General features: G+C 39.7%; 3 protein-coding genes across 4 annotated transcripts in view; 2 read left to right on the forward strand and 1 right to left on the reverse strand.

Moving 5' to 3' along the window:
- aff2 (ALF transcription elongation factor 2) overlaps positions 1–8,127 on the forward strand; it is a 113,286-nt gene extending 105,159 nt beyond the window's left edge. The window contains exons 24-26 of the mRNA XM_088432109.1: positions 2,586–2,638; positions 3,986–4,203; positions 5,345–8,127. Of these exons, the coding sequence (XP_088288235.1) occupies positions 2,586–2,638; positions 3,986–4,203; positions 5,345–5,466 (393 nt within the window). The 3' untranslated portion in view covers positions 5,467–8,127. The remainder of the gene's footprint in view (positions 1–2,585; positions 2,639–3,985; positions 4,204–5,344) is intronic.
- Positions 8,128–11,586: 3,459 nt separating this feature from the next.
- ids (iduronate 2-sulfatase) lies at positions 11,587–18,111 on the reverse strand. Of its 2 annotated transcripts, XM_088431954.1 has the most exons (13): positions 17,674–18,111; positions 17,307–17,443; positions 17,047–17,224; positions 16,829–16,917; positions 16,229–16,429; positions 15,854–16,024; positions 15,652–15,778; positions 15,126–15,296; positions 14,797–14,903; positions 13,509–13,625; positions 12,789–12,899; positions 12,559–12,687; positions 11,587–12,489 (listed from the first exon to the last, which is right to left on the reverse strand). In XM_088431954.1, exons 1-13 carry the CDS (start codon positions 17,738–17,740, stop codon positions 12,409–12,411), a joined length of 1,686 nt encoding a protein of 561 aa, XP_088288080.1. In that variant the 5' UTR covers positions 17,741–18,111; the 3' UTR covers positions 11,587–12,408. The 2 variants fall into 2 exon arrangements, with proteins under 2 accessions (XP_088288080.1, XP_088288081.1); XM_088431955.1 differs by lacking the exon at positions 17,307–17,443 and having other exon boundaries at positions 17,674–18,109.
- A 335-nt stretch (positions 18,112–18,446) lies between these two features.
- On the forward strand, positions 18,447–20,499 carry dcps (decapping enzyme, scavenger). Its single transcript, XM_088431956.1, has 6 exons — positions 18,447–18,693; positions 18,979–19,129; positions 19,199–19,344; positions 19,423–19,536; positions 19,838–19,948; positions 20,037–20,499. Exons 1-6 carry the CDS (start codon positions 18,490–18,492, stop codon positions 20,301–20,303), a joined length of 993 nt encoding a protein of 330 aa, XP_088288082.1. The 5' UTR covers positions 18,447–18,489; the 3' UTR covers positions 20,304–20,499.
- The last annotated feature ends 1,878 nt before the right edge of the window (positions 20,500–22,377 follow it).

Genomic DNA, 22,377 nt, shown 5'->3' on the forward strand with positions numbered 1-22,377 from the left:
TATCTATCTATCTATCTATCTATCTATCTATCTATCTATCTATCTATCTATCTATCGTATACTGTATATTTATTTATATGTACAGAGATGGGCATCTGAGATTTTTTTTTTTCGATCATTTGCCGTAGGTGCACCCCCCTTCCGCCCCGCTCATACAAAATACTGTTGTTCTACTAAAAAATAAAAATATTCTAACGTCTGAAAAACTACCATTACATTACCAAAGGAGTTCATTCACATAACTGGACAATTTATTTTCCTGACAGTGGAAGCAAGCAATGCAGTAAACAAACACGCAAAACAGTTGGCTTGTAATTCCGTCTGCATCAGGGAAACGTCGGCGCTACAGACATCTGACGAACGCCTATCCCAATGATTACATCTGCGGAGCAAAACACACCCTTTCTGACAGTCTTGTTCTGTCATTTTTATAAGCGTTCCTATCACTCAATGGTCGTTTGACAAAACAGGCTTCAGTCGCTGACAGACCGACTGGCACTCTGTCGTTGCCCACCTCTGAATGTCCATCCGTTTTCTATAGCCCATGAGTATCCCAGCCATCTTTGGGCAGTAGGCGGAGACACCCTAGACTGGTTGCCAGCCAATCGTTGGGCACTTAGAAACAAACATTGACACTCACAATCACACCTAAGGTCAATTTGGAGTATCCACCTACCATAATACACCTACCATGCATGATTTCAGATTGTGCGAATCCCCTGAAAAGGCCCACGAGAGCATGTGGCCAACATGCAAACTCCACACCGGATGACATACTTACATACAATGGCAGCCCGATACGCAAGTGGAACAGATAAGATAAGGGTACAGGAGATAAAGAAGGTGGAGGATTTTAAGTATTTAGGGTCTAGAGCAATGGAGAATAGAGTGTAGTAAAGAAGCGTGTGCAGGCAGGTAGTGAAAAGTGTCAGATGTGATGTGTGATAGAAGAGTTTCAGCTGAAATGAAAGGAAATGTGTACAAGACTGTGGTGAGAGCAACAAAGCTCTTTGGCCTGGTCCTAGGAGGCACGGCTGGAGGTAGCAGAGATGAAGATGCAGAGGTCCTCTTTGAGAGTGACCAAGATGTATAGGGTCAGGGATGAACACATCAGAGGGACAGCACACGTTAAGAGTTTTGGGAGATAAAGTCAGAGAGGCCAGACACAGATGGTTCGGACATGTCCGGAGAAATAATGGTGTATATGTAGGTAGAAGAATGCATAATTTTTAATTACCAGGCAGGAGGTCTAGAGGAAAGAGTTTTATAGGTGTTGTGATAGAGAACAAGAAGACAGCAGACCCCTGAAGGGAAAAGCTGAAAAGAGAAATAGAAGATAAGGAGCAGCACAGTGGCTTTTTTCCACATCTGCCTCACATGCGAAGGCAGTCGGTTAGATTCCGACTCTATACTTCCTGTGAAGAGTTGACATGTTTTCCCCGTTCTTGCAGTGGCTTTCTCCGGGTACTCCAGCTTCCTCACACCTTTTCAAATGTATGTGGTAGTTATATTGGTCACTCCAAATTGACCTTAGGTGTGTTTGTGAGTGTGAAGGTTTGCTCGCCTTTGTGTGCCCTGTAATTGGCTGGCAACCATTAGAGGCTGTACATGGCCTGCTGCCTATAGAGAGCTGGTATAGGCACAAGCAAGCTCATGACCCTTGTAAAGAAAAGTGGTAAAGAAAATGGATGGATAAGTATATGCGTTTTCTCCCTTGTAAAAACGGCTGGGAAGCAAAGTGACTACATCTCGAAATGAAAACCTCTACACGGAGCATAACAAGGCTCCCCAGTATCATGTGACTCTTTATTGTTTTTGTATTGGAATCTTACTTTTGGCACTTTGACGATTCCATTTCTTATGAAATATGAGTTTTTTTGATGACTATATTGTATTTCTAACCAGGAGGTGAAACGGTTGGTTCCCTTAAAGCATACTAAGTGTCAAACTCCAGTCCTCAAAGGTCGGTATCCTGCATGTTTTCCAGGTTTCTGCACCCTACACGCCTGCTTCAAATGATTAGCTCATCAGCAAGCTCTGGGGGACTTGAAAATTATACTAATCATTTGAATCAGTTGTTTAAGAGAGCGACGCACTGAAAAAATATAGGATAACAATCCTCGAGGACTAGGTTTTGACACCGATTCCCTAAAGCCTGCCTCTCACTGTTAACTGCTATGAGAGTGCGGGCATGTGTTTAGTCTGCTCGTGTGGCATGGGGGTGATGCGAGGGTTAGTCCTCGGTTAGTGATGTCACGAAGTGAACAAAGTGAGGACATAGTGGGGCTAGAAATGAGAAGGAATTCTCAGATGAGACAATAAGGGTAAATAACACTTTGGGTTTGTTTAGAGTGAGTAGTTATCAATGTAACATGGGTAAAAACGCAAAAAGGTTAAATTACATGATCCGTTCTTTAAATTTAGAAATATGGCACTCATACTCTCTCATGCTGCTCTTTGGAAATGTAATGCTGGCAAATACGTAAGTCTGTCGATCTGCAAAAAGAATTGAAAACATAATATTACTGTGTCCCCTCTCAAGATGGACCTCAGCATGCTTACTTGCGTTTCTCTCTTTACACCAGAACTCTGCCAAGAGCTCCCATCAAGCACCCTCTCCCTGGAGGACAAATGGAAAGTGAGTACACATTCACCCATGCTTGGGCTCACGTGGATAATTTTGAACTTAGAATTCACTGGAGCTCCACTGCAAAATCCCGTGGCGTCCTTAACAATCTTGTAGACAAACAAACCCCTCAGGAAGCAAAGCGAAGGATTGATTTGCCATAGATGTGAGCATGAGAAGACTGGAGGGGCTGTCAAGTGCTAGCTGAGGTGAGATGGAGTGGGTGGTGATAGATGGAGGAGAGGCATGGAGGGGCTGTGGATGTGAAGCTAATGAGTTTGAACAGCTCTGACGCTGCACAACAGCAGGACCGGGCGTCAGAGTGTGTGCGTGGCTTGTGCGTAACCGAGATAGGCAAATCTGTGGAGTTGCAAGGGCCGACCGACGTCATAATCACAGACATCGCGTCGGTGTCAGAGCCAAACAGCCAGTGTGAAGCTGCAGGACGTTTTTGAACTTGAAAACTTAATGTCACTTCACTGTACAAGCAACACACCAGGGTCAGAAATTTAGGGGTGCCGATCTCCTGACCAGGATTGATGATTTTTTTTTTCTACCATAATTTCATTGTCAGATTCAAGAAAGCGAATCATAACATTTTTTGTGGCTAACTTGACAACTCGTTTGTCCCTTTTCTTTTCAGAGGACAGTGGTCCTCAAACCTTTCCTAACTAGATAAAAAAGTCAGCTAACTCCGAGATACTAAGTGGTAAAAGCTATGGAGCTCTATTTTTAGATACCAACACTTGCTATACTGTCAGTAAATCATTTGAAGGCTCCATATTTTCAATGAAAATTGGTTGAGTAAAAGTGTGAGACATCGGGCGGAACAAGCTATATATATATATATTTTTTTGTTGAAACAGTGTTCTTTAACAAAATGCCGTGTCAATACGCTAGATTCAGCACGTGCCTGGATTCAGTTTAGGGGTCTTAGAACCCCCCCAAATATGTGCTAAATGTGCCCATGCAACACAACGCCTCACGTTTTATGTTTACCGGTGTAGATATTAAATTATTCATATTTAATTATTCCGACTTGGATATTAATGCAAAGGGCCGAGTTCTTTACAGGTAGGCCAGACAGACACAGAGATGGAAAGGAAGCTCTGCAGTTTAGGGCTGGGTCTGAAGTGGGTCCCATTTTTAGTCCTGGAATTGAACAGCACAAATCCAAATCTAACAAAGTATTTCATCGTGTATCTGTGTTGTATTTGATTTGAATGTTCTTACATGACACTTACAAAGCACAAGAGTTTCAAGCGACACAGTTTAGTATACGAACTACAGCGCGCTTGTGTATTATTGTTTAATTCTCAGGTGCTTACTCAGGCCTAACAGCCGCTTCGTGTATTGCAGGATCAACGGGACTCCGTCCCCACTCTCTCTCAGCCTCTCCCCGGCCAGTGGCGGCATTGGGGGAGGAGTATCAGGAGGTGGATCAAATTCATCAGGCAGCATAGCGATTCCGCAACGCATCCACCACATGGCAGCCAGTCATGTTAACATCACCAACAACATCCTACGCAGCTACGAGCACTGGGAGACAGCTGACAGATTGGCCACTGGTAGTCAAGGTAGTACAATGAATTTATTTTCTAAAGTCTATTTTGCTTTGATGTAACTGATTACTCTGAAGACCTTTTGTAAAACGAGAAAAGAAACTCAATGATTAACACTGTAATTTGGGCAAAGTTGTTATTTCGGAAATGTGTTTCAAACTGGTAGCGCTTTGCATTTATCAGTACCCGAGAAGTCGCAGTCAAATTGTTTCAGTTTCGAAAGTTGCTGACCCCTGTTGTACGTGGTTAATTCAGTCTACGTTCACTGGCCTCGATAGGGTTTTTGTACATTTGTTTGCTGTCAAACTGCAGTGTTTATCACTAGATTTGTAAACTTACATTTTTGTTTATTGCAAATTTTGCTTAAACAAAAAGCCAAACACATTCAAGGGTAATCGTTTGCCGCTGTCAAAGCAGAATCAGCTGGCATTTGATAATAATAACCATAATAATGCTCTGAATATTCAGTACTTCCTGTGATTTCATTTCAATCAACCACTTCTGTTATGTTGTTTTATATGTTGTATCAATATTAATTCAAGTACAAATTGTTTAACAGTCTGGGTCAATTTAAAAAATATATATATATTATTTTAGATGTTTTATTACTCTACACCAGTAAACAACATTCTTGAGGACTGAAAGATAATGTTCACTTAATAATGATGTACTTTATTTTTGTTCTAATATCATCACTATATGAGTGGCATTAAAAGAATAAATAAATAAAAAAAATAGTGAAAATCTACATATAATTGACACTGATTGCATTGCATTGGGAGGATGCTATTTTATTCATCATAATTTTAGAATCAATCACTGGATTAGTTGGAAATTGTTTTTCTGGTAAAAATCTGCCTAAATCAGTCAAAGAATCCATATCAGTTAGGCCCTTCTGTCAATGAGAAGCATTGTGTGCATTTGCATTTGAATAATCTACAAAAATGTATTATTGTAAAACATTGTGAGTAGTAACAGAAACATCATACTCATTTTTTTTTCTGACAGCCTGAGCCGTTTGACTTTTCCCCGCAACAAATGAGACTGTCAATGTTGTTTAACCCTGGTCGTTTGCTAATGTTCCTAGCCATATCGGTGAAAGAAGCTCAAGTGTAGTCGAACGTTTCAGTCGGACTTTCTCCTTGTTTCCCTGCAGAGTTCTTCCAGGAGCTGGACTTGGTGATGGAGCCTTTGAGTCAGCAGAGCAGCATGACGGAGTTGGTCCGTTACATCAGACAGGGGCTGCACTGGCTTCGCATTGAGGCTCACCTGCTGTAGGCGCTGGACCAGAGCCTGCTATGTAACAGGAAAATCCTAAAACGGGCCTGGGAGCTAGAACTGGGATCAGTGAGATGACACACACAGTGACGCTTTAGTCCCTGCTGGGGTCCTTCAAATGACTCATCGTGCAATCATAAAGTAATGGCATTGACTAGCTAGATTAATTTAGCAAAAATCAATCAGCACTTAGGAATTAACAGTAACTACATCATTTGAATGTGACTCACTGAGAACAAATTAGCATAATTAAATTGGTGTGGCTCTTTGGAGAGACAACAATTACAGTCGGTTTATATTCCTCCCTGAATAGGAATATAAGTTAGATGTATTTTTAACAAGATGGGATCATTTTCAAAAGGAAATGTTGAAGCTGAATGTGATTAAAGAGTGTGAACCTTGGAAGGAAGCTCTTTAGAGGCTCCAAGAAACATGCTGTCTGATATTGATCCAGCTTGTCCAATACACCAATTAGATAAGGGGCAAGCAGGTAAAGGCAGGCTCTCTTATAAACATTACAAATAATTCATTAACAGAAGACTAACATCTGTCACTCGAACGTGCCGGTCTTCTTAAACTCTTAATTCTTCTGTGGCGGGTCATTGTAAAGTCATTTGATCTTTCATGTGAGATGATGCCTTCTTTGCTTCATGTTTTTGTTTCTTTGAAAATGAATCAAATATAGTTGCATTTTCAGCAACTGAACTGATCATTTCTGGTTAACCAGCTTTCTTTTGGCACTTTAACGTTTTGCTTGCAATTGTAGATAACCTTATAGTATTTCAAGTTGATGGCAGTTTTATTGCTGCCATCTAAGGTACGATGATCAGACGTTCCGTTTTAATTTTGTCCCGGGTCCGACACATTTCGCCAGCCGCATCCTTTGGTTCTGGTCATGTGTGTGTCAATCACATAGTGATTTATATGACAAACCAGTTAAAAGGAAATTGAACTGTTTATTTTCATGTTCTACTGTAACTATCTCCTGCTTTCTTGTTGAGTAAAGTTGAGTTATCTTGCTCAACTTTCTTGAATCAAGCAAGGGGTACTTGGAAATCTTTTATTATTTATTCGACAAACCAAAATCAGAAAAGCCGCATGTCAACTCATTGGCACAACATAGAAACCAAGCAAAAATGACCAGTTTAAGCACTGTTTAACCATCATCCAAGATGGTATTTAGCATTTGCTAACGTATTAGCGCAACAGCAGGTCTCCAGATAATCTAGCGATTAAATTTGTTGTAAATAGTTTCTGGTGAGAATTAATTGCATATTTTCATTTTCTGTGATCTTGTCACAGTTTACATTTTTGATAATCTGCTTACTCTTAGTCTAAGGAGTCCTAGATGGCATATTTACATACAACTAACTTCAACTTTTTTGTTATTTTTATGTGGCCTTTGCACTAAATCTTGATCACAATCATTTGCTGACAATGCCTCTTTTAAACTTTGTTTTATTCATTTCTTTTCGTTACCTCATTATTGTTTCTAAATGCTGAACTTTTTTTTTTTTTTTACTATACTGACAAAACTCAAGACGTGAACCAAATATCCAATCTTACCTGTGGAGATAATCAAAATTTGCTCGGGACCGTTCTTTCTATGTTCTAAGAGAACTATTTCACCAAAGAATAATCAGTCAATCAATTTCGGCACGCAAACATTGACGTATTTTGGTGTTCCTTAAGTTATTCAGTTTCAAGGCCTTAGTGGTCATATTTAGGGAAGTTGGCTCAGTTCTGGCTCCCACGGTAACCCAGCGACCCAGCAAAGTTGGGTATAAAACACAAGACTCCGCCGAACCCCTCAACAAACAGTGCAACAATGGCAACATTGCACAAATTTGGATCTGATCAAATCATAACTGGACATTTTGGTCGTTTGTGTCATCGTGTGTTTACGTGTACAGCTGATTGTGTCGAGTCTTTTGAAAAACGACTGGACAAAAGTGAATTTTGTGCTCCGCAATACTGGGACTGTGATTCCTGCAAACAGTGATGTTGTTGTGTTCTTGTTGTTGTGGTTGTTTGTGTTAGTTCAAAGTGACCGAACGATGGAATGATGCGAAACAAGATACCGAACATCTATATTCTGTAACGTGTGTGCGTGAATGCGATAGAGAAATCTGGAGTTTCTGGTGGCATTCGCACGGCAACAATTCCGCCACGTGAAAACTCAAAGCTTTCTCCCTGTGCTCTTTCTTTTGATTTCATTTGGATCGTATTTATTTTTTGTCGTCATGGTCTCCAGCTCATCATGACTGAGCGTTTCGGTTCTCAATCATGTAACCACTGCTGAATGTGTATGGAAGACAAAGCGGATGTGGAAAGAACATTGGACAAAAAAAAAAAGGAAAAAAAAAACTTAAGTGCCTCTATTCGTGCCCAGTGGGAATTGCTCTATTTATTTAAGAACAAATACTGACTCTAAGTGATTTTCCATACCATATTGGTACAAATATGAGATTGTTTTTTGTAAAATCAAATGTTTCCATAAGCTTTTTACTAGCATTTACTGTATGATGACGTTGGGGTTCGTCTTTAAGAAAAATATGTGATTCAAAGTGTCACGTTTCCATTGTTCTTGTTCTTGATGTTTTCAGGATTGCCTGAGATGAAAAACGTTGCATGCAATAAATGGTAGCGTCAGACAAACAACGTCTTGCGTCCTGTGTCTGAAAGTGCTGGAAAAATCAAACTTACAAGCATCCCATTTATGATTTATGATCTTTTTTCATGTCCGTTCGTTTTGCGTATCAAATCAGCACGCTTCAGAGCTTCGATTTCAGGCACTGTGATGTCAACTTCAGGTGACACCAATTGATTATACATTTATCAGTATAATTTTTCATGTATCTGTGTTAAGTAGGTGTTGCAGAAAACAACATTGGAAAAAAAATGTTGAGTTTGGCTTCCCCTTTAACTTTATTCAGATCCACATGCAAGTTTAAAATGAGAAAATGACTCGTGTGCATTGGGAAAATGATTGTGGAAGGAAAATCTACATAAAGAAGAAAAGTGGAACCTTGAACTTGTGCAAAGCAGGAGCACATCTGAAATCTACAGCTACTGGTGTATTCATAAAAAGCACCATTAATGGATACTCATAATTAGAGCATGTTATTAATGGATAAAACCTCACAAGTACACTCAGCAAGGTCTGTTATATCCATTAAAACAGGCGTGTTTATCCTCTTCAGGCTAATGGATACTTATTTCTGCATTCATTCAACTATTATCCTCCTTTACAGCAAATTTTTAATTTGTTGGAAGTAGCACACATTATCAAATAAAATAAAACCAGGAGAAGGCTAAAAAAGCCAAAAAGGAAATTAGCTGATGTGAGAGGGACTCAAAATTCAACATCATAAACTTAAACTTTTGAAGTGCATGTAACTCGCCTTTCCTATTTAGCAAATTTAACACTGTACATCATTGTGATTTATTGCTCACCCCAGTGATTTGCATCTTCATATGCAATCAACAGATCAAACATGTATCATAACGACAATTAACCTGTGTGGCGTTGTTGAATTTTAAATGAGGTCTGATCCATTCTGTCCCTCAGGAACAATTAAACATTCGGGATCTATGTCTCCATGCAAATTTTAAGGTTTATGCAGGCTGCTTTAATGACTTGTGAATTGGCTGCATTAAACTGGTCAAATGTATTTTTGAATCATATTATACTGCTGTACACATGCAAACTATTCCACCTGGACCTTTAAGCTCAGGTCTTGGAGGTTGAGGGTTCTGCGCAGGATCTTAGCTATTTCCATTATTGTACTCTTCTGCATGGGGATGTCAGCTGTTGTTCCTGATATCTGCTGGAGCCATCCATCCATCCAGCTTGGGGGTAACCACCTCCGGTTTCCAATCACTATTGGTAGCCTCCACATTTTTTCAAATTATTCCTTCAACCGCTGGTACATGACAGTCCATCTGGCTCCTTCTCCTTACTGTTTTCTGAGGCATTTACTGAACAGGTCATCCAAAGGCCATCATCTTGATATATTAGTGTGATTGGGGGCATGAATGGTTGTTTGTCTCTGGGTGCCCTGCATTTCTGGGTGTCCCCCTCCTACTGCCCGAAGTCAGCTAGTATTGGCACCAGCAAGCCTGCGACCCTTGTGAGGATAAGCAGCTCTCTCTCTCTCTCGCTCTCTCTCTCGCTCTCTCTCTCTCTCTCTCTCTCTCTCATATAATCAGTCTATTAGCAAGATTCTTGGATTGGGATGCCAGCCAAAAACCATATATTGTATGAAAAAATCTTGCATTTGTCCTATTTTCAGTTATTTTTTTATTTGTTTTTACAACAATCCTACGGTGTGAGGTGAATAGTACATGAAATTTTACTCAATAAAAATCTATGACTCATTTCCCACTGAGGTGAAGTTAATTGTCGAAAGAGCGGAGCAAATAGCTCCAAAAAATAACAGATTTACTGTGTATTGAAAGGATTTCATGACAGAAAATCGACATTTTATGGGACTTATGTAGAAAGTGAACAGCTGCACATACGCAAACTGTATACAGGTAAGCACACATATAGTTAAGAGACTAACTCAAGGCATTAGGAAGCTGAGCTAAGCTTTTTCACACACACACCCACACACACATATGCGCGTGCGCGCCAGCACTCCATCTCTGTAATGTAATTGTGCATGTCACCAAAGTTAACAGAAAGGCAGGGTGACCTGTCAGGCTATGAGCCCATAGTGGTAATGTGATTAGCAGTGTATGAATCATAATGTGAGTGTGACAAAGACAGAGTAGCTGGAGGAGAAGGGGCAGCTTCATGTCACACTGCGAACAAAAAGGAGGCAGCAGGTAAACACTAACGTGATTGCCATAAGATCAATGTGATCATGGTAAGAAATCACTGCTCAAGATGATAAATATTGATCGGATAAGACCACTGAGGCGTGTTTACAGACTGACACAAGACATAGCCACAGCCTGGTACTTTATGTTCATTCAAACAACATAAAACTGAAGCTGAACTGCTGAGAGCCAAACTCACTCTCGAACGAAATACCTCAAAAATGTAAGCATAAGTCTGGCCCTTACTGTGGTCTTCACTTCCCTTGAGTATGCAAATAAACTATGAGAAACCCTGCCCGTGATTGGTAGATTGGCATCATTTCCGTTCCTAGTTGGTTGCAAATGGCTTTATCATTTGGTGCAGCACTTGATCTTCACATGCAAATCTGTGAACTCCAGTCCCTGATTTTGTACTTGTTCCCGGTTGGCTGGTCAATCAACGATCTACACCTGCCGGGGGTGGGACCAATACAAGTGCTGCTTTTCTGCTCCTCTGGACTGTTGGCTGGCCTGAATCTTTTTTTTTTTTCTATTATCGTGAAAAGCCGGCATTATGGAGCAAAATGCAGCTGCCACATGGCAAACACGAACATCGCATAACAAGTGAGTAAATTTTGTTGTAATAGAATTCAATTCAAGGACATAATTGCATTTTTGCTGGTGGAATGAATCTCGAAGTTGTGTGGGGTGTTTTCATTTTCCCACATGCATAGTGTACCTCTCTTTTTGTTTAAAGTTTGCTGGAATGGTTCACCTGTGACCCAGTGGGAAGAAATCACTGATGTTCTCGCTTTCAAACATTGCTGCCTAGTGTCGTATCGAGTAGGGATTTTCTGCACCTTTGAACTGCAGGCTCATGTGGCATGATGACAAGTAGAATCTAAGCCACAGTCATGTTCACTGTAAGACATTTAATTAGATGACATTAAAGTGCTTAGCTGAACACATGAGAGCTTGGGTTGCTGAAGCATCGCTTTCAACTGCTTCCTCTTGCAATCATGTCTGGCAATGGGGTGTGGCAGTAGGATGAATGAGATGAAGTATTTGTGCCACACCAGATAAAACCCACTGTGATCACCCGGAGTTTGTAGACTGCAGCCTACTTCACTTCTCCATCCATCTTCTTCAGCTCATCCTAAATGCATTTATCAAAGATGACTGACCAACTCGGTAGCGATTTTTTGGGGAATGGTTTTCATCGATTCGTTTATTTGCCGGCATGGTTAAGGGACGTCAGGCTGGGATTACGGGACAGGGTTGAGAAATGGTGGGTGTTAAGTGATTTTAGTCAGGTGTGTTTGTCTTTATATTTAGGAACACATTTAGAGAATCATATGGAGAAAGACGCGGCATAGCACCATTAACTTGAAGCAAATGTGGGGTCAATAAATATCGGTAAACATGCTCACATGCATGGTTCTGTGGAACTTCAGGTTGTATGGAGACAGTTCATTGGACAGTACTATTACAAATGACAAGTAGGCACAAATTCAATTCACTTGTTCACAAAGTGACAGAGAATCAGGAATGTCCTTGTTAACACAACACCTTTGAAATATTTGACGTGTTCAAAATTCAATACAAAATATTCAAGTTTGAGTGACTTGTCTGATCATAGAGTTGACATTCCTTGAGCGCAACTCCATAGTGGATACATCACAGAATGCACCTTATAATCCGGTGCGCCTTATAGTGCAGAAAATTAAAAGCTTAAAACTGAAATTCATGGGGGTAGTGAACGAACCATGTCAAAAACGAATTTGTCAATGACGTATGTGCATGGTGTCATCTGTAGTAGTTATGACATTGAGGAGTGATCAAAGCATTAAATTCTTAACATCATATTTTTAGAGTACACGATCACACAAAATGCATATCAAAATTATCACACTAAATCCAAACTCTGTGCCAGTGGGAGGGACATACTCTCCTGTAAATAAACTTCTAATACCCCCCTGACACAACAAAGGGCATGAACGAAAGTATACATTTCAAGTAGAAATCAAAGAAAAGCATTGTGTAATGGACAATAATGTGTGTGTAGATATATACATCCATGATTTTCCCTTTTCTCGATTTTGAACCGTGTGCTGTGTGTGGAACAACCATCTGTTATTATGCTTTACTTCTACTCTTCTTCATTCCTGATGTTAGGTAGAGGAGCTGCAGCTTCATCCTTGTCTGTATGTTTACACTCTATAGAGAAAGTAAGCCAATGAATAACACTGATGTAGAATCTAAATTAATGGACGTAAGCAGACTTACAGGAGGCATGTTCTTCATCTTCCTCATCATCATGCTGTGCTGCTCATTGTCATCATAGACATTGTTGTCCTCACTGGGGTCATCCAATAGCATGTACAGCTCTCCGGCATGAACATCAGACATGTTGACCTTTCGAAGTTGAAAGAGGCAAATGTCAACCACATAAGACTGATGATCAGTCATTCTCCTTGTGAATGCTGTGTGGTTATATTGGAAGAGTAAAGTCCAACCTGATACGTTTTGGGGTCAAAGCCCAACCATAGAGTGAATCTGTAGTCATAGACGCGCAGAGAGTAGCCCATCACCTTTATATCTTGGAGGTCAGGGAGGTCTGAGTCCTCCTAATACATGATGACAATGTTTACATTGCAGACGTTTATCTGTACAGTGGACTTTTTAGGACACCATCAGTTGTCCGAGCAGGAGTCAGATGTGAGAAGAAAAAAGCGTCAGGTCCCAAAATCCTGTCTGTCTAGTTTAAGGGGATGCATTGTAGTGTGAGAGTCACCAAGCTGTCAAACTTTAGAGAAAAATGTCTCAAACACTCAGTATGTCAAGTCCACTGTATTATTTCCCAATTTTATTGTATTCCTGTGTGCAATGAGAATCAAGGCATCCTATTTTATTCTATTAGATAAGACACAGACGTAGGTAGGACAACCATGGTTGTATTTACACGGTAGCTCCAGCACGAATTCCAATTTAATGCCTGTATCTGATTGGAAAAAAAAAAATCTAATTTTACGCAACAAATGTACAATATGTCTGTGTTTACATATAAAAGACATGAATGAACGTACTTGCCAGATGCCAAAATCGCCTTTACATGACTCAAGCTGGAAGACTGCAGTGGCATAATCAGTGTTTCAGCACGTGATTTCCGTGAAACAAAATAAATAAAAAAATAGAAAGACTGCCTAAAAGGTTGGCAACTCTGAGCGTAATAGTACCTGTGGTTTATCAGCAGGTCGTGGATACTGGCTGAAGGAAACTGCCTCTTCGTTATTTTTTTTCTTTTCGGGTTTGAATTCATGTGCCAAATTCCTTCCTTCTGTACAAAACTCCACCTGAAGAAACAACACAGCTAACTACACATCTTGGCTGCAAATTGTTATATCATTAACACCTCGTTTTAAAGTTGCTGCAGGATTGGATTGATCACTTTTCAATTGTTAAAAAGGCTTACATTTCAAGACCGTGAGATAAAAAATCTGTGAGAGTCAAAACCCACAAAATGTTGTATGAGGAGTTGAGTAAAAGTACAATTTTTAATTACGAGATGGATGAAGGTTTAAAGGTACAGGCATACCAGCGTCGTGTTTGTGACATGCCAGAAGTGTGGCATTAGGAGCTTTGTGAGTCCCATTTGCTGCGGGTTGCACAAGACATCAAGCTGTTCACATCATCAGAATTCTTTTTCAGACAATCTACTTCTCTGCGTGGGCATTAATAATTTTCACTACACGACCAAGAACACAAACTGGTTTGGTTGATTTTTTTTTTTTTTTTTTTTTAAGAAAAGCCTCCAACATTGCGCTGCTTTCCTGGTCCAATGTGGATTGCATTGCTGGATTTAGAAGTGTTAGGCTTACACTTATTTATTCAACAATTTGTCAGTGCAGTTAATCGTTCTCACTGGGAGCACTGGTATGCTGTTCAGTACTATGTATTTAACAATATAAAGAATAGAAATTGATATTAAGGGGTACTCAACCCCCAACCAGACAGAGATGTGACATTGAAGAACAAATCTAGTCTTTTCAATGAATATTCACTGTGAATGATAGAACTCCAGTTTTTGTAAGGAGTCGCTAATTACTGCCTTCACACCGCCCCATCTCCACCTATGCCATTCATTTCTGTAGAGTGCGTCATCTTGTCATATTAGCAACATTTTAAGTGTTTTTAGCAAGCTCTAAATTTTTTTTTTTTTTAAATTGGAGTGGAGAGGTAAGGGAGAAAGGGGCAGAGGTGGAGCGAAACAGCGGAGGACCTTACAGGATCTCGCAACCAAGTAGATGTGTTTATAACCAGGCTGACAGTGATTTTTCTTATGTGATCATTGAAAAAAAAAAAAAATCGTTACGTGAGCTCATTCATTTTGGCCAAAAATGTTAGTGCGACATTTTAGTCTGAGTGAATGATGTATGATTCTAACATGGAAAATGTATCTAAATGATTTTGTATAGTCTTGTAGAACTAAATGTAATGAATTATTAAAAACTAATTAATAAATACCTGCAAAGAAACTTCAGGACAAGGGGCAGGTGTTTCCAGGCCAGCCAAGTGGGCGACAGTTGGAAAAATAGACACAAGCTCCACCACATTTTCCACAACTTTGTCACCTGGAAAAGACATGAGTCAATCTATAGTCTCAAACTAAGGAAAATGTTTATGTAAAGCAACTATGCTTAAGGTTATAAATAAACACATTCTGACAATGACATATTGTGAAACTGAGCATTGTGAATGTATTTATGTCATCAAGTGTGTTTTTTTAACTCAAGTTCTAATCCACCTAAAAGTGACATTTCTGTTGTGGTGTAGTGAGAAATGTGGGTTCTTACATTTGAATATGAACTTTGATTGCCTGAAGACATCCACAAAGGGAAAGGTGGATTTTTTCAGCCCTTTGTATGGTGCCGGGGGCTCGGGTACATAAAACATGAGAGGGACATGTGTTGCCACGTCAAAGTTGGAGTACTTTGCCCATTCACCATGCTCACCTAGAGACCAACCTGAAACCAAATTAAATAAGGATAAAGAGCTGTCCAAAAAGAACATTTTCCTGCCTTAGCCGTTTATTGGAGTTAAAAAAAAAAAAAAAAAAAAAAAAACCTTGGAGCTATAATTCGTGCATCATTTTTTTGTGATACATTGTTTTCGCCTAAACCAAAACAGCATCATTACTATTGCAACACTACCCTCTGGTGGCTGGATTTCAATAGCAGCCCTTAAATAATGTAAAACATGCCCAACATACAGTATAAAAACTTTGCTGGATGCTAACCACAAACGAATCTGCCAAAGCAATCATGTTTTGAGTAAAACATCAGACACAAACTATTTTCAAAAGCACAAGTCATGACTAACCATGATCGGAGGTAAAAACCACGATTGTGCTCTGAGCCAGCCCCAGGTCATCAAGGGCACTCAGCAGTCTTCCAACTTGGGCATCCATGTAGGATACAGCAGCATAGTAGTGCTGGCGGATCCGCAGCTAGAATAAAATGACGTAGTGTTTAAAAATTGAGGCACAAGGTCATGTTAAAAAAGGTTCAAGGGTAAGATATACTTGAAAGTCTTTAGGAATGGGTCCATAAGGGAAGCTAATATTGAGCTTTTGGACATCGTCCCTCTTTCTAATGTCTGTCCAAGGATTGTAGGCCACAGGGGGAAGGCGTTTTGGAACATTTGGGTTAGGCGCCAGAGTCATTTGTTCAATGGGGTACAGATGCAGATATTCCTGGAATACAAAAGAACAGCATCCTTTCATCATGATTACAACTAGATTTTAGCCAGATCTCTCAATACAGCACATATATATATATATATATATATATATATATATATATATATATATATATATATAATATGCTGTATATTAGTATGAATAGTAAAGAGTTTAAAAGAGTTTTAAAGGGTTTTACTGAGTGACTTAATAGCATACCTGTGGTATCCGGAAAGGAATGTGGGGTTTGTGTAAGCCAACAGCCAGGAAGAAAGGATCGTCATCAGTGGCCCGAGTCTTCAGAAGCCGCACCGCCTCATCTACACTCTCCATGTCAGGTAGCGTTCCTCCAGGTTGCTCCGTGATGTTCACCGCACACAGCAGGTTGGCATGGAGGTGTCCATCTTCTCCTTTACACATCTGATACGAAAGGTTAGTAATGATTTTATTTAGACATAATCTGCAAACTGTATTCACACATGTAATAAGATTGTATAATAATAACATTTGTAAGAAATGGGCTAAGCAGTGTTTTTTACCACTTTGTTGAAGAGAAAGGAATGAATAATTTGCTTGTTTGCAGGACCTGACAACCTGTTGCACAACTTCAATAAAAGCATCATAAGGCTCACATTCAAATGTTGGTACTATAACTTAAGATGCTTACACACAAAATGCCAAACATAAAACTGTAATTTAATTGTAATTACAGTGACATATTTACACTGTCACATAGTTTATGATATGTATTGTCATCTGATCTCGGCGGTGTAATTACAAGTTTAGTACTATCCTATAAACTTTCATTCATGGTTGTACCTTTTCTTTCTCAAATCTGAATGAAGCAGGGTGGTACGCAGGAATAGACCAGCTGTAAGGATAGTCATCAGTGTGGTTCGATGCGATGCCTGCAGACAAATACAACATAACTATTGTTCCCAACATTCAACTGGAAACAGGAATGACGAAGCAGATTGTGCATGAATGCAACAGATTGAAATAAAATGGAATGCAATTATCTCATTAATTCACTTTACCTGGGTGAAAAACTTTGCCCACAGACATTGTAGCATAACCTTGAGATTTAAAATACTGTGGAAGAGTAGTGTAGTTTCCGGCGTGCACTCTCCAGTAGGATTTGAAATCATACAATCTGGTTGTATCCGGTCTTCGACTTGTTAACATGGATGTTCGACTGGGTGCACACACAGCTTGCTGCAGATAACATCACACATATATAAACATTCAGGAGTGTAAGTATATGAGTACATTGACTGAAATATCAGAGTTGGCTAACCTGTGCAAAGGCATTGAGAAAAACATGACTTTTAGATGCCAGTTGGTCAACGTTTGGCGATTTTACTGTTAGATCTCCATAACAGCCTAACGATGTCCTCAGGTCGTCAGCAATGATAAAAAGTACATTTCGCCGATCTATGCAACGAAAAAAAAAACTTGTCATGCCAACAAGTGAATCGATGAAAATGAAATTTAAAAAGTAAAGACGAAGTGATAGCAAAGTGAAATATACAAATGCTGATATAGTTACAGCTTAGTGGATAACAAGCGTGTAATTGCCACAAATCGCTGCTAAATTAGATTAAAAGACTTGAGTCGAGGTTTGCCATTACAGCGTAATCATGTTACAAGCGTTGAAGGTTTACCTTGTTTGGCAACGACAGCAATCGCGCTAAGGACGACGATAATACATCTATGTAAACTTTTGCACATGTTGTTTTGACGTCCAACTGTCACCTTGAGCCATCTACTCAAAGTTAAAGCAAAAACGGATTCGGCATCAGATCTTCCACAGCTTCAGTCCCCTGCAACCACGCCCCATGAGCCTTTGCACTTCCACTTTGAACCGAAATCTGCAATTTGTTTACATTGGGTTGACCAACGTGGGAATGCTAGTTGTCACATCGTAAAAGAGAAACATTGCGATCAAGCGTCCTTTTTTTCATCTAAAAGTGGGCAGCAATATACTAGCACATATTTTTGTTGCTTTTAGTTCTCTCGGTTCAGCGATGTGGTCATCTCAAACGCTCAGTAACAGTATCTCGTTGTAGGTAAAAGAGTCAAGTAAATCCATAAGAATTTGCTTTGTCTGATTTGATTGAATTAATATAATCTGCTGGAATTGAGTAACATCATATCGGGTCCGAGTCTGTTTGTGTGGTTGGCTGTGGGGGGGGGGGGGGGTAACTTTCCATGGGTTTGACAGAACATACAAAGAAGCCATGGTTTTAATTTAGCCAGCAAATTCTAAAACTAAACCATATGTTTTATTGTTTTATGAGTGTGCAAATAGAATAATTGTGACATTTTTTATTATTATTTAGAAAAAAATGAAACCAAAGAAACCCGCGCATGCGCACTTTTCCATTCGCTCGCACGATTTTGTCAGTTTTGTTGCGGTTTGGAGTGAACTATCTTTCTGTTGCAAACGATCTTTGAGCAGTGAGAAAGCGTCGTTAAACATGGCGGACGATTTAACCAAATGTGAAAACAACGAAGAATCATCCGATAGTTTTTCTCCAAAGACTAAGAAGACAAAATTAGACAATGGAAATGGTCGAGGAGAAAATGGAGAGGATTCTCAAAAATGTGTCCTGTTTGGCTTTCAAACTACTACTGTGTTGAATGATTCTGCCAGGGACAAGACTATCTTCGTCCACGGAAAGGTAGCCCATATAAGTATTTTGCTACTGATTTGTATTTGAAACCGCTATTTTTCAACCTAGTTTTTATGCGTCTAGGTTTCCTCCGGTTTAATGATAAATAGTCTGTTAACCTATTCTTAACGTATTCGTTAAGTATTTTCCTTAGATCTATAGATTAAAAAAATACTCGCGGTGTAGAGAATGGATTTATATGAAGAGGAGTCAATAGTAGAGTGGGCCTTAAGAATTATGTTTAGAAAAATATTTTTATCTGGAATTAATGTGAGCTTTTTATACGATCATCAGCTTGCTGGTCAAGATGCTGTTGTCATCCTGGAGAAGACTCCTATCAGAGAAGATTCTCTGTCGGAAATATTCAGTGCATCAACCCTGAAGCTAGATTTAAAGAATGACATCTACAGCACCTACAGACTCCAGGCTCCACCTCACCTTAACGGTAAAGATGCAGCGAGTACATCCAAATGGAGAAGAAATGTTGAATGACTTGTAAATTTCTGATTTTCAGAGATGAAGGCAACTGTAGTGTGTCCAGCCACTGAAAAGCATGTGAAGAAATACCAGCGCCAGGAGAGCTTCCTGGTGGAGGAGACAGCGGATGACTACCAATCCATCACGCTTCCCTTCATCCAAAAGCAGAGTTTCAGTGTGCAGGTGAGCGAGCCTATAAAGACATCAACACTTTAATCCCATGTCTGTGGCGATGTTCTTGACATCACATTTGTTCCTCAGTGGGTATACAACATTCTGGAGAAGAAAGCTGAGTCTGAGCGCATAGTGTTTGAAGATCCAGATCCAAATGTTGGGTTTGTTCTCCTCCCGGATTTTAAATGGGACCAGAATCAGGTGAAACATAGATGAGACATACTTCATTTAAGAACACATATTGAGTACTTTTTTTACAGTTTAAATCACCCATTCTCCAGTGTCATAAAATATCTCTCTTGTTCCCCCACTATTATTGTAGCTTGTTAACACCTTTTTTTTTTATCTATAATGAGAGGATTTATGTTGTGTAGTCCGTATTGTAGATTTTCTCAGCAGCACAGTGAATGTTGTTTTAAGACTGTGTTAGTGTGCTTGATAAAACTGCCAGTGAATGTTTAATTTAGTGTTTCTGTGCTTCATAACCTATGTCCCCTTTCAGCTGGATAATTTGTACCTGATTGCCATCACACATCATAGAAACATCAAAAGTTTGAGAGATCTGACAGATGAGCATTTACCTCTCCTGCAAAACATTTTGCAGAAAGGAAAGGTGACACCAAACCCACTTTGTTGAAGCACCTTCGACTTACTATATTTCTATTATGACATCCACCTAATCGTGTGTGTTGTACCATTAGGAGGCTGTCCTACAGCACTACAGCCTCCCAGCCAGCAAGCTGAGAGTCTACTTGCACTACCAGCCATCGTATTACCACCTTCATGTCCACTTCACCAAGCTTGGCTACGAGGCCCCGGGTTGCGGTGTGGAGCGCGCCCACCTCCTCACAGACGTCATCCAGAACCTCCAGTCCGACGCACACTACTATAAGACCAGGACCCTCTGTTTTCCCCTGCGGGCAGATGATGGATTGCTCATTCAGTTTAAGGAAGCTGGGAAGTTATAATACTCCTTCTGCAGGTGACAAGTCTATTTTTGTATAGTGATTGATTTTGTTACAATGAGTTTAATTACAAAATGTTAGCTTGCAGGTGAGGTTTTAGGTGCAAACAAACATGTTTTATTGTAGATGTTTTGGGAACGGTGTTATGTTTTGCAACCTAAATCATTGAATAAATTGTTTTTGTGTCTGTTTTCCACAATTGCACTTTTTTTTTTTTTAATCCTTGTACCCCTGAACCATTCATCCATCCATCTTCTCACCCGCTTGTCCTCACGAGGGTGGCTGGGATAGGGTGCCTAGCCTAGTTCTTATATTACTGACCCACACTGCTCCACACAATACATTTAAGATTCTGGTGTAGAATTTTATGAGAGCCGCTGAAAAGACCATTGGTACCTCTCTCCCTTCTCTCGGAGAGCTGTACACCTCTCACCTCACCCGCAAAGCCCTCTGCATCGCGAGAGACTCCACCCATCCGTCACACAGCCTCTTCAGCCTGCTGCCATCAGGCAGGAGACTGCGGAGTCTGCGAGCCAGAACAAGCAGACTAAGGGACAGCTTCATCCACCAGGCTGTCAGGATGCTCAACTCTCTCCCTGCTCTGCCCTCGCTCCTCACATCCACTCCACCTGGACTCTGACTTCCCAGTCCCACTCCACTTCATAAGCAACAGTCACTTTACTCACAGTCACTTTACAATAGGCACTTTATAACAGGTACTTTATAGTCACCTATAACAGTCATTTATAAATAGTCATCTAGTCATTTTATATAACCATCCCCTTTTGCACAACCATGCACACCTGTTTTTATTTTGTGTTTTGTTCATAGATATTGTCAGATTTTACAGTTGTCTATTTTTATATATATTTACTTTTCTTTAGCTCATTTTTACTTGCCACTAAGGTTAGAGAGTCACGAAATTTCAATTCTCTGCCTGTCCTTGCACATGTGGTAGAATTGACAATAAAGCAAACGTTGAACTTTGAACTTTGAACTTTATGCAAAAAATAAAAACATATTCTAATGTCACAATGGATTGATCAAACCACCGCAGCAGAAAACTTTAGTTTTCACCTTTTGCTACCATTTCCAGTTCTTATGATGTGAGTTTTAATAAAGTGACATAGAATATGAAACAGCCTATATTATGTCACTAACACTACATTGAGTACAGTATGCAGGAAAAAGAACATAAATGAGTATAATTGACTTCCAAGTGCATTATAAAACACGTTGTGCTTTGTGCAGAAGTGACCATCTTCAGTACCACAACCATGGCTTTCTGCATCAAAGAATCCTACCCTCATTTTCCTCAAAACTTTTAAGGTTCGTGGGCGAAGGGTCAGTAAATTTTGCGTTCAGAAATGAACAGCAGGTGGCAGTGTTTAAGTAATAATATTGTATACAGTAGCTGACATTCATATTGCAAGTTGATTCGATGCTTGTAATTGTGTAGGTATTTAGTATTAAAAGTACATTTTATTAATCAACAATTATGTGCTATTTTCACTTGAAAAACATTTTTCCATAAACCAATTAAAACAATATATTTATCAATTTTCGAGATCTCGTATCCTCTCGCAAGGGTCGCAATACTACAGACAGCATCATTTTCGGTTTGAAAATGATTTGATTTATGATCTAACTTCGATGTGTTGCGGAGAAAACGCCTACGGACCCGTAATGTTTATATTTCACCTAATATCAGTCGGCTCTTTACGAGATTGTAAATAACAGGTCCGTTATAGACTTTCCGTAACACAGAAAAGCAAATATAAATTGCGGATATTCTGAACTTCCATAGCCGACGATACTGCACAATTAATTATGATTTGTGTTACGCCAGTTTCAGGTTTGACTTATGGGACTGTTTGTGTTATTAATGATACCAAGTGATATCACGTTTTTATCTAAGTTTGAGCAGTGTAAGAGCAATAGCTTGGCCATAAAACAAAGTAGACAGTCTTGCCATAAATCCATTTTGTTTTTGTGAATGAGGAAATTCCGCGATGTCCTTGAATGCAACGCAAGGGAGCCGAGGAAGCTGGGCAGGACTGAGACAAATAATCCAATC

This window comes from Hippichthys cyanospilos, chromosome 13, assembly GCF_059441005.1.
Source record: "Hippichthys cyanospilos isolate Australia breed blue-spotted pipefish chromosome 13, RoL_Hcya_1.0, whole genome shotgun sequence".
NCBI lineage: Eukaryota > Metazoa > Chordata > Actinopteri > Syngnathiformes > Syngnathidae > Hippichthys > Hippichthys cyanospilos.